The following is a 12,789-nucleotide window of genomic DNA, read 5'->3' as shown; positions in this document are numbered from 1 at the left end:
TCCAAAGTATTTGCTTTAATCTAGTGCTTGAGATAACTTCTCAATTTGCACTTTGTGAAGCTTTGATCCTGATGCTACTTTCCTTGGATCATTTTGTTCAAACGTTGATTCAAATCTAGCTCTTGTCTATTGATGTTTTACATCATTTCAGTGTTTGGCGATTACCCTGGAGTTCCTCACACTCTGTCAGAGGAAACTTTAGCAGTAGATTAATAGGAAGAGTACATTTCATATTAAACAGTGACGAGCTCAAACATTGATGTTATTTGTGTTAAATACTAGACTGGCCCCATCAGCCAGTCCCGTCTTTCACTGCTCACTTCTCGTGACATATTGATTTGCTTGCTGACTGAAAATTTCACATTTCATGGAGACATTTTTCAAACTGATTGTTCTTATCTGTATCTGTGTGCTTCAAACTCGACTGCGATAGGATTTTGACATCGGGCAGAATCATCCGCTGTCACAGGTACTCAGCTTGGAGGCAGGCAGGGCATTTACTTAGTCTAGGAAAGGCTGGTGTACCTGAGCCCAGAGGGCAGTTGAGTCATAGAGGTTTACAGCCTGGAAACAGGCCCTTCGGCCCAACTTGTCCATGCCGCCCAGTTCTTACCACTAAGCTAGTCCCAATTGTCCGCATTTGGCCCATATCCCTCTATACCAATCGTACCCATGTAACTGTCTAAATGCTTTTTAAAAGATAAAATTGTCCCCGCCTCTACTACTACCTCTGGCAGCTCGTTCCAGACACTCACCACCCTCTGAGTGAAACAATTGCCCCTCTGGACCCTTTTGTATCTCTCCCCTTTCACCTTAAAACTATGTCCTCTAGTTTTAGGCTCCCCTACTTTTGGGAAAAGATATTGACTATTTAGCTGATCTGTGCCCCTCATTATTTTATAGACCTCTATAAGATCACCTTTAAGTCTCTTAGGCTCCAGGGAAAAAAGTCCCAGTCTATTCAACCTCTCCTTATAACTCAAGCCATCAAGCCCCAGCAGAGAGTCAACCACTTTGCTGTGGCTCTGGAGTCACGTGTAGGTCAGACTGGGTAAGGATGGCAGATTTCCTTCCCTAAAGGAATTAGTGAACCAGATGAGTTTTTCCTGACAATGGTTTCATGGTAATCATTAGATTCTTAATTCCAGATTTTTAAAATTGAATTCAAATTCTACCACCTGCCATGGTGGGATTCGAACCCGGGTCCCCAGAACATTAGTTGAGTTTCTGGATTAATAGCCCAGTGACAATACCAATAGGCCATCATGCCCCCTATGTGTCTGTTCATGTCATAGTCCATCTGAGGCATGGCTACCCACCATGAAATATTTGTTAGAAAGGCCTTCGGGGAAAGAGCTGAAGTAACTTTTTTTCCTTGGAACTTCTTTCAGCTGATGTAATATAAAATAGAAACAGGTTCCTCATGTTCTGCCCCTCATCTGATGCTTTTTAAAAGAATCTCATTACCCACTAAGGCTTTGCCACAATCTTTTTAGTGTCCAACTGCCTTATCAAATCTCATTAACCCTGTTACATTAAACTAACACCCACTGGGAATGGAATGAAGATTAAACCTCTCTCTGTTGGAGTGACAACGGTTTTAACTCTCTAATAGGTGTCTGTAGCAAGCTTTGGCTTCCTATTTTCCAAAACTAAATGGCCCTTTTAAACTTTGTACTGACTATTAGGAGATACAGTAAAATGTAATCTATGAATTCAACTTCATTCCTTTCTCTGTTTGCTGGAATTGAATCGTCCAATAACCTATACAAAGTATGTAGTATTTCCAAACTCAATCAAATAACGTGTGACATGTAATGCAGGTTTTGAGTATTTGCTGAAAATACGAACTAACTTGGGGAAATTGCTGCTACATTAATGATATAATTCCGATAGCTGCACAATAACATTATTGGAGCCAGACTAAAGTCACATGACCCTGTGAATTGTTGAGGTCTGGAATACTTGACATAAAAAGGTGCTGGAAACCGATTCTGTAAATCATTTGAACAGGTAATTGGACAGGGATGGTGAGGATGAAGAATTGCAGGCTGTGGACTAAGTAGCACTCGCTGTTTCGAAGTGTAAGCACTGCCCAAATGGCCTCCCTCTAAGCTGTAAGGTACATAGAGTGATAGAGTCATAGAGATTTACAGCATGGAAACAGACCCTTTGGCCCAACTTGTCCATGCCACCCCCTTTTTTTAACCACCAAGCTAGTCCCAATTGCCCACGTTTGACCCATATCCCTCTGTGCCCATCTTACCCATGTTAACTGTCTAAACGCATCTTAAAAGACAAAATTGTACCCGCCTCTACCACTGCCTCTGGCAGCTTGTTCCACACATTCACCACCCTGTGTGTGAAAAAATTGCCCCTCTGGACACTTTTGTATTTCTCTCCTCTCACCTTAAACCTATGCCCTCTAGTTTTAGTCTCCCCTACCTTTGGGAAAAGACGTTGACGAGCTGATCTATGCCCCTCATTATTTTATAGACCTCTATAAGATCACCCCTCAGCCTTCTATGCTCCAAGGAACAAAGTCCCAGTCTATCCAGCCTCTCCTTATAACTCAAACCATCAAGTCCCGATAGCATCCTAGTGAAGTTCCGGTAGCATCCTAGTAAAGTAATTGCATGTACTAGCACAGCATCTGTAACTGAGATGATGTGGAAACAAATTCCATCTCTTCTGTGAATGCACGCTGAGATCAACTAGACTTTCCCTTTTGGCATTCAACGTCATCTCAATCCAGACTCGACATTGTGCCTCCTCCCACTGGTATACCTCAGGCTACAAGTCCCCCTTGGAGTTGAAAGCATCATCTATGTTATACCTTGGTGTACTTTGGCATTGCGCTGCCTCTATCCTTATCAATGACCGTAGCCATATTGCTGTGTACAGTAGTGCCAAGTTGTGCTGAATTTAGTTGGGCTTTGTGATGTGGACAGATTTAATTACTTAACTCACCTGATATAAGATTGTGACAATAACAAAAAGAGGACCCTTTCCATCCATCTGGCCTGGCTCAGATCTTGAGATTCAATGTGTTTATATGAACCAGTCTGCAATGTTGATGCACTGGCCACTGTTTGAACATTACTATACCCTGTGCATTATTTTTGGTGCACACAACTGAGCAATTATTGCAAGAGTGGATGCTGGAGATCTGAAATAAAAGCAGAAAATGCTAGAACATACTAACATAGGAGGATAAGTAGATCATTTGGCCCCTCAAGCCCGCTCTTCTGTTCAATTAGATCAGGGCTGATCTGTTGATTTTGAGATCCACCTTCTCATCTACTCCCCAATAACCTTTGAGTCCCTCGCCCAACAAGAATCTATCCACCTCCACCTCAGAAATATTCAGTGACCCCGCTTCCACTGCCTTCTGAGACAGAGAGTGCCAAAGTCACACAACCCTCTGAGCGAACAAAATTCTCCTCATTCCTCATCTCAGCCTGAGAAGGGTGACCCCTAATTTTAAACAGTGGCAAACCCCTCCCCCAGTTAGAGGTATTCTACTGGATAATCTCTATATGCAATAAAAATAATATCAAAGACGTTTGCAGTTTGAATAAATGGAATAAGGTTTTACTCTGGTTTTTTAAAATTCATTTGTGGGACATGGGCATCGCTGGCTGTCCAGTATTTATTGCCCATCCCTAATTGCCCGAGGGCAGTTGAGAGTCAACCACATTGCTGTGGCTCTGGAGTCACATGTAGGCCAGACTGGGTAAGGACAGCAGATTTCCTTTCCTAACGGGCATTAGTGAACAAGATGGGTTTTTCCAACAATCGACAATGGTTTCAAAGTCATCAGGAGATTCTTAATTCCAGATATTTTTTATTGAATGCAAATTCCACCATCTGCTGTGGTGGGATTCAAACCTGGGTCCCCAGAACATTAGCTGAGTTTCTGAATTAATAGTCTAGCGATAATACCGCTGGGCCATCACCTCCCTGCAATATGCCTGTAACGAGGCATCAATTTAGACAAGAATTAGGTTATTTATAACTCCAAAATGAACAGGGGATTGGATCAAACCTAAATCCAAGGTTCCATTTTCAGCTTATTTTGAGTTTTCTTTTTGGACAGTTGCAGTTCCATTGCATCTGACAATGTTTGTGTTGCCGATAAACATTTAGACTTATTTGACAGGCTAACGTCAAACCTCGTGAGAAAAATGTAACATATTTTGCAAATTATCAACATCTATTCAACTTGTTTAACTTTGAGTCTCTCCCCCAACTCTCTCCATTCATGCTATGTTTGTATTTTTCCTGCAGTTTTGCCCAAGGTGCTTTTTCATAGAGAATCTGTAAAGCCTGTGTGTCTTTTTCCATTTGGTAGCATGCCCTATGTGAAGTAGCTGGCCATAGTAAAATCGGACTGAAGGTGGATTTATTGCTGGTGTGTTTATGGTGGGCAGTGGCAAAAGTATTTTTTTGTTAGTTTCCTCTTTTAAAATCAACATCCTGGGATTATCATTGATCAGAAACTGAACTGGACCAGCCATATAAACACAGTGGCTACAAGAGCAAGTCAGAGCCTTGGAATCCTGCGGTGAGTAACTCACCTCCCGACTCCCCAAAGTCTGTCCACCATCTACAAGGCAGAAGTCAGGAGTGTGATGGAATACTCACTACTTGCCTGGATGAGTGCAGCTCCAACAACACTAGCTCGACACTATCCAGCCCAAAGCAACCCCCACCGACAAACATTCATTCCCTCCACCACTGATGCTCAGTAGCAGCAGTGTGTACCATCTACAAGATGCATTGCAGAAACTTGCCAAGGCTTCTTAGACAGCAAAATCCGCTACCATCCAGAAGGACAAGGGCAGCAGATACCTGGGAACACAGCACCTGAACTTCCCCTCCAAGTCACTCACCATCCTGACTTGGAAATATATCGCCGTTCCTTCACTGTCGCTGAGTGAACATCCTGGAACTCCCTCAGCACTGTGGGTGTATCTACACAACATGGTCTGTAGCAGTACAAGAAGGCGTTCCATCACCTCTTGAATGTGTAAAATACATTTGACATGTCTGAGTAATCCCTACAATTAGAAGACCATTTTTTTTAGTTACAGGATGCGGGTGTCACTGGCATCTAATTGTCATTGAACTGAGTCTGGAACAAGCTGCCAGCGGTTGTAGTAGAGGCTGGTACAATTTTATCTTTTAAAAAACATTTAGATAGTTACATGGGTATGATGGGTATGGAGGGATATGGGCCAAATGTGGGCAATTGGGATTAGCTTAGGGGTTTTAAAAACAAAAGGGCGTCATGGACAAGTTGGGCCGAAGGGCCTGTTTCCATGCTATAAACCTCTATGACTATGACTCTATGAGTGGCTTACTCGACCATTTCAAAGTCAACCATATTGCTGTGGGTCTGAATTTTCCCACCCACTCGGCATGGGAATTGTAGCGGGCGGGACATGGACCATGTAAAGGCCTGTTGACCTTGGCTGGGATTTTCCGGCCTTGGGGCGAGTGAGGCCGGGGAACACCGCCTCGGGTATCTGGATTCCTAGTCCAGTGACAATACCATGATGCCACTGCCTTTTTCCCTGTATTTCAGGTGGAAAATAAACCTTCTAGAAACACTGGCCAAAGTGCTGGTAAGCAGTGGGAGCAGTTTAAGATGGTGCTGTTAATGTGTAAAGATTGCTGCCCAGTCAGTTACATACTCACAATTGTTAATGTTAGTTCCTGATTCAAAAGTACATTGCTGGGTATACACCATTGACACTTGGTTTTCAGGTGGCGTGTCTGTACGCACATACGTGTAATTGTAATGTGACATTGAGAAAATTCAAGTGACAGTTGCCACTGTATGCTACGCTGGATGTTGATGGATTGCTTACACTGTGTCTAATTTGTCAGACTGGTCTGTGAGAGACTGTGTGCGTTTTATCCATTATTAATACCTCAGTACTTTCATGCTGTAACATTTGTTAATAATGTCTCAGTGCTCACTGTTGGGGAGGGAATCTGTTGGATAGGAATGAAAGTAAGATCCGGTCTGGTGAGAATTCCCAGACCATTATCATAAAATGCAGTGATAAGCGTGAGTGTCCTTGCTAGATTATCCTTCAAAAAACACAACTTTGGACCAGCTCTCCAGAGCGCCAAGCTCAGTGAGGGATGTCATCTTGATAAGTTGATTTCCCAAACCTGCTTCCAACCTTGTAAAGAAATGTGAATTATAGAATCTGTAGTGCGAGAGGAGGTCACTTGGCCCATCAAGTCTGCACCGACCACAATCCCACTCAGGCCCTATCCCCATAACCCCATGCATTTACCCTATCTAATCCCCCGACACTAAGGGATAATTTAGCATGGCCAATCCACCTAACCCGCACATCTTTGGACTGTGGGAAGGAACCGGAGCACCCGGAGGAAACCCACACAGACACGGGGAGAACGTGCAAACACCACACAGACAGTGTCCCAAGCCAGGAATCGAACCCGGGTCCCTGGCGCTGTGAGGCAGCAGTGTGTGGCTTTTTATCGCTGGTTGTAGCAAACCTCATAGAGTCACTGAATCATGCTTGCAGAAGAGGCCGTTCAGCCCATCGAGTCCACACCAACGCATCAGAAACTCCCAAACCCCCACCCTAATCCCATCTGCCAGCACTTGGCCAATAGCCCTGAATGTTATGACGTGTCAAGTGCTCATCCAGGTACTTTTGAACCCTGTTTACATCCTGTTTGTAACATCCTAGGAGAGAAGGTGGTGTTGTGCTGAAATGGAAAGATTTTAAGAATATTCAGACTATCTATGAGACTTTGTCACTTTTTCATTTCCGAATTAAGTGTGTTAGGTTTCTCCTATTATCAGTTCCAATGCAAACAATGCTTCCAGTACTCATTAGAATCATCTCCCATCTGGAGCTTTCAGCAAAAACTGCAGCCTGGGTGTCACTAGTAATAAAGGATTGTTTTATTCTTCACTTTGCTGATGCAATCAGTGAGAAAAGGTCACTGTCCAAGCCAAAAAGCCATCTAGCTGATAACGTTCGATTGATGTCCGATGCCACAGGCCCGGGTTGAGTTTTGAAGATTTTCAGATCCGTATCTGTCACAGTTCAGGGAGGATGCTGGCTTCCTTTTCTTTTTTGAGATGTCTTCTTTATCTGCCATGGGCTATTCATGATTGAGTGAGCAGATGGAAACTGAGTAACATCCCTTCAGGCTCCGTACTCCTGTTACGATGGAAATTGTGTAGTCTTCCATTCAAACCTGGGTGCCCTCATCCTGCTACCCAATTCTCTTGAATGAAACATTTGAATTAAGTCAATGAGGTATTCATTAACCCTGAGAGTTACTTCCTGTGGCCAGATCAAGTGTTCACTGGCTTTTCTGTTAATTGGGGGCATGAGGTTTCATGCTGTAATGCTTGTCAAGTTAAACAAAGCTGTGGGAACGAATAAAAAGTCAAAGCTTCTGAAAATCGATGGTGATATAACAACAGATTCTTATTTTGATCAGTGATACTATATTTTAACAACTGGATTGATGGCTGTCTTTCTAAGGAAACTTTTATTCAAAACCAATTATATTTGCACGGTGGTGCAGAATTAGTTCTGTGTTTAACAGGCATGTCGTAATTCTGACTTATTTAATTCTTCAAAAGGTTTATGAGTAATTTACATTTCCTATTTCCTGATGTCTAACTCTTCCATCCATATGCATCAACCACATTGGTTAGTGTTGTATTTATGAAATTGATAAAATAGATTTAAAAATTTTTTTGAACCAGGTACTAACATTAGGGGCATGGACAGAGTGGATAGTCAGAAGCTTTTTCCCAGGGTGGAAGAGTCAATTACTAGGGGGCATAGGTTTAAGGTGCGAGGGGCAAGGTTTAAAGGAGATGTACGAGGCAGATTTTTTACACAGAGAGTAGTGGGTGCCTGGAACTCGCTGCCGGGAGAGGTAGTGGAAGCGGATACGGTAGTGACTTTTAAGGGGCGTCTGGACAAATACATGAATAGGATGGGAATAGAGGGATATGGTCCCCAGAAGGGTGGGGGGTTTTAGTTCAGTCGGGCAGCATGGTCGGTGCAGGCTTGGTGGGCCGAAGGGCCTGTTCCTGTGCTGTAATTTTCTTTGTTCTTTAACAATTGTGAGTGTGTAATTGACTGCAGCAAGCTTTACACATTATCAGCACCATTTTAAACTGCTCCCACTGTTTACCGGCACTGTGGCCAGTGCTTCTAAAAGATTTATTTTCCACTTGAAATAAAGGTGTGAAGGCAGTGGCAGAATGGTATTGTCACTGGACTAGTAACCCAGATACCCAGGGTAATGATGTGGGTTCAAATCCCACCAGGGCAGGTGATGGAAATATAGGCAGGATTTATATGGCCTCGCTCGATCCAAGCCTAGAAAATCCCGTCTGATTTAGACGGACATTTCCATTGTCTGCCCCTCACTGCTCTGATTCTGTGGTGGCAGGGTGGTAGAATTAAGGCGGTAGACTTAGGTATAAGTCTAAAGGCACTGTTGTCAGGGAAACCCATTTGGTTCACTAATGTCCTGTAGAGAAGAAAATCTGCTGTCCTGGCCTACATGTGACCTCTGAAATGGCCTAGTATGCCACTCAGTTCAATGACAATAAGTGATGCCAGTGATACCCACATCCTGCGTTGATTTTGCCAGTGGCAATTGCTCCAAGTCGGCCAAACAATGTGAAAGAGATCAAAGTTTCAAGCCTTGCACAGGCCAGGTTTTCATGAATTTTTAAAAATGTTCATGGAATGTGAATATTGCTGTTTAGGCCAGCATTTATTGTCCATCCCTAATTGCTCCTTGAAGAGATGGTGGTAAGCTGCCTTGTTGAACCGCTGCAGTCCCTGTGGTGTAGGTACAACCACAATGCTATTAGGGAGGGAGTTTCAAGGTTTTGACTCAGTGACTATGAAGGAACGGCCAATATATTTCCAAGTCTGGAAGGGGATTTGCAGGTTGTGGTGTCCCCATGTGTCTGCTACCCTGGTCCTTGTAGATGGATAGAGGGCGTGGGTTTGGAATGTGCTGTCAAAGGTGCCTCTGTGAATTCTTGTCGTGCATCTTGTAGATGGTACACACGGCTGCACTGTGCATTGGCAGTGCTGTGATGTTTATGTGGTGGATGGGGTGCCAAACAAGTGGGATGCTTTATCCTGGATGATGTTGTGCTTCTTGAGTGTTACTGGAGCTGTTTTCACTGCGATAACATCTTGTTGGAATCCTGCCACACCCTGAGATTGAATTCATAAACATGCATAGTTTCTGTCAATTGGAGCCCTTCAAAGAAGCTCTCCAAATTAAGATGATATTATTTAGGCACAAAGCACTCGTAAACACCCTTTTAAAGTTTAATTTAATTTACTAAAATTTAATTTAATAAAAAGTATACCCCAATGAAATTATTAAATGGCACCGCAAGTTATTTCAAGTCATTTTCAACTATTTAATATTGGATTAAACATCGACATTGGAATAGAACTCGTATTAAAAGGGTTTACTTTTGGTGAGAATCCCATTTTAAGCTCTGCTACTAAAACAGCACTAGTTTACTGCCCTTAAGTATATAATGGAATATTTCTTAAAGAAGATTTAATTGCATCCTGAACTGCCTCTCTCCCACATTATGCAGCCTCATGGAAAATTTTAGCTTTATGATTATGCAAATGAGTTTGAGCAGATATTGAACTATAATTTTTGCTTTGAAAAACCATTGCAATTTGCATCCAGATTACTGATTGCAGATTACAGACTCTCTACTCCATTACATCAAACATGGCTGTTTGGAAAGGCCATAGATAACAACATGCTAAAATTAGCAATTTCTGACATTCTGGAGAGGCATTTACATTCACATTGAGAATACTAGCGTGATCTTTGCTCTCAGCGGGGGAAAGATAAGACTCTTAGGAAGCAGGAAGGAACTTGTTGAATCAAAAGCACTCTTAAAATAAAAAGTTCCAATGGAACTATTACGTTATATTTTTAAGTTTATTTATTAGTGTCACAAGTCGGCTTCTTGCAGAGGCAGCACGGGTTTGATTCCCGGATTGGGTCACTGTCTGTGTGGAGTTTGCACATTCTCCCTGTGTCTGCGTGGGTTTCCTCCGGGTGCTCCGGTTTCCTCCCACATTCTGAAAGACGTGCTGGTGAGATGCATTGACCCGAACAGGCGCCGGAATGTGGCGACTCGGGGAATTTCACTGTAATTTCATTGCAGTGTGACTAAAAAATAAACTTTACTAAGTTACTGTGAAAATCCCCTAGTCGCCACACTCCGGCGCATGTTCGGGGACACTGAGGGAGAATTTAGCACGGCCAATGCACATGACCAGCTTGTCTTTGGACTGTGGGAGGAAACAAGAGCACCTGGAGGAAACCCATGCAGACACGGGGAGAATGCATGAACTCTACACAGACAGTGACCCAAGCCGGGAATCGAACCCCAGTCCTTGGTGCTGTGAGGCAGCAGTGCTAACCACTGTGCCATTGTGCTGCCCATATTTAATGCCATTCTAGAAGGTACAGAAAAGATGCAATGAATGAAAGCATGAGTATTTAACATCTGTTTAATTGAGTGAGTATCTTAATGGGGAGGTGGTGGCATAGTGGTATTGTCACTGATTTAGTAATCCAGAAACAGGATTACTGGTTAGGTGCATTGGCCATGCTAAATTTTCCCTCAGCGTATCAAATTAGTAATCCAGAAACCCCGGACAAGATCTGGGGACCTGGGTTCAAATCCCACCATGACAGATGGTGATATTTGAATTCAATAAAAATCTGGAAATTAAAAGCCTAATGATGACCATGCAACCCCATTGTTGGAAAAACTCGTCTGGTTCACTAAGGTCCTTTACGGAAGGAAATCTGCCGTCCTTACCTGGTCTGGACTATATGTGACTCCACAGCCACAGCAATAATTCTCAAATGCCCTCAGGGATAGAAGGCAGTAAATGCTGGCCCGGCCAGCGACGCTCACATCCCGTGAATGAATTTAAAAATACGGGGAGTTGGAGCTTCTGATTTTGATTTTTCTTGTATAAATTGTGCTACATCTTCCTGCCATTCTGCTAAAAGTGTTTTTTTTTAAGCATCTGCAAATTCTGCCGTGCAGAGAGGGAGGTTGTGAAAGATAGTGCTACCTAACAGAAAGCAACGATTAGCCACGATTATAGTGAACGGCGGAGCAGGCTCGAAGGGCCGAATGGCCTCCTCCTGCTTCTAGTTTCCGTGTAAATGAAAATACGCTCGTGTTCTTCATTAACTCACCGTTCTCTGTTTTTTCTGCTTTCCCGCAGTGCTGCCAACCTGTTCCCCTCTGGAATTCCATTGTGATAATGGCAAGTGCATCCGGCGTTCCTGGGTCTGTGATGGTGATAATGATTGTGGGGATGACTCGGACGAGCAGGATTGCCGTAAGTGTTCCTGCAGTGTGGCTGTGTCTGGCCAGTTTGGGCGTGTTGTTACAGGCTCTTTGCTACATTTCTTTTGCTCATTTGATTTCTTCACAAGTAACGCTTGCGAGTCTGCTGCCTGCTGACGTCTTCATCATGTTGTCAAGGGGACACTAGCGTGGGTCATCTTCTCTGCACCAGGCCACCTCAGACGTTACCACTCTTGTCTTGAGGTCAAAATACTCTGTGTTGAAAGACATAACGAGATCATTGCTGAACAGAGAGACCAAGCTACCCAAGCCTTTCAATTGGACAAATACAAGAATGGTAAATTTCAAACGATCACAACAATTTGTACTACCTGAGAGGATAGTTAGGCGACCCCATATCTGGGTGTTGCTCACTTGGCGGGGGTGGGGGGGGGGTGTAGGATGCCTGAAGCCAGCGATTGGGGGGATTTCTGTAGTATTATTTTCAGATCGGGGCACCCTTTAAAAAGGACGCCCAAATCTCTGCGGAGGCGACCTTGCCGGTGTCTTTAGGTCCTGCACATCTCTTTCCATGGCACAAATTGACTCCGACCTCCAAGATATTGTCTAAGTTTGGGTGGATGGCAATAGGAATTGCGCCGACCCACCCAGCCGGAATCGCACCGTGTTTCCCACCGGAAACCACTCTTAGAAAAGCTTTGGAGGAATTTTGCCGGCAGTCTTGCGCCTCCTTTCTGAGACCGGGCCTGCAGTATTGTCAATAGTTTTGATCTCCTTCAGTCAGGATTTCTTTGATGGATCGCAATGAATGTTCACTGGATTGATTCCTAGGATGAGAGGTTTGTCCTGTGAGGTGCAATAAAATAAATGAGTCTCAAATCACTGGAGTTTAGACAAATAAATGGTGATCTCATTGAAACCTCTATAATTCTGCAAGGGTTTGACATGGTGAGTGTCGAGGAACTAGTTTCCGGAAAAACAAAGGGTCACAGTTTCAGGATAAGCCTATTGAGACTTAGATGAAGAGGAATGTTTTCACTGAGGGATGTAAATTACCTACCTAGAGAGCTGTAGATATTGAGACAGATTACAAGAGATTCTTGGACACAATAAGAATTGAAGAATATACAATAGAACAGGAAACTGGAGTCTAAGAGGAGAATGAACGGAATCTCATTGAATCATAGAACCTCTACAGCGCAGAAAGAGGCCATTCGGCCCATCAAGCCTGCACCGATGGTATCTACCACTAAAGGTGCGCTAATGGTTTATGGTACACACATTGCACAGTAAGATTACCTGAACTTTCTTTTTGTACTGATTGGACTTCTCATTAGTTGCTCGATAGGTGTGAGAGGAATGGCGTTAGTGCTGTGAGG

At 43.5% G+C, this 12,789-nt stretch overlaps 1 protein-coding gene across 1 annotated transcript in view; it reads left to right on the top strand.

Moving 5' to 3' along the window:
• The window catches only part of LOC144499290 (low-density lipoprotein receptor-related protein 4-like), a 230,616-nt gene that overhangs the window by 66,312 nt on the left and 151,515 nt on the right, over positions 1-12,789 (top strand). The window contains exon 2 of the mRNA XM_078221406.1: positions 11,325-11,441. Coding sequence (XP_078077532.1) covers positions 11,325-11,441 — 117 coding nt within the window. The remainder of the gene's footprint in view (positions 1-11,324; positions 11,442-12,789) is intronic.

This window comes from Mustelus asterias, chromosome 9 (assembly GCF_964213995.1).
Source record: "Mustelus asterias chromosome 9, sMusAst1.hap1.1, whole genome shotgun sequence".
Lineage (NCBI taxonomy): Eukaryota > Metazoa > Chordata > Chondrichthyes > Carcharhiniformes > Triakidae > Mustelus > Mustelus asterias.
Note: the sequence above shows the minus strand (reverse complement) of the source record. Positions and strands in the feature narration are given on the sequence as shown.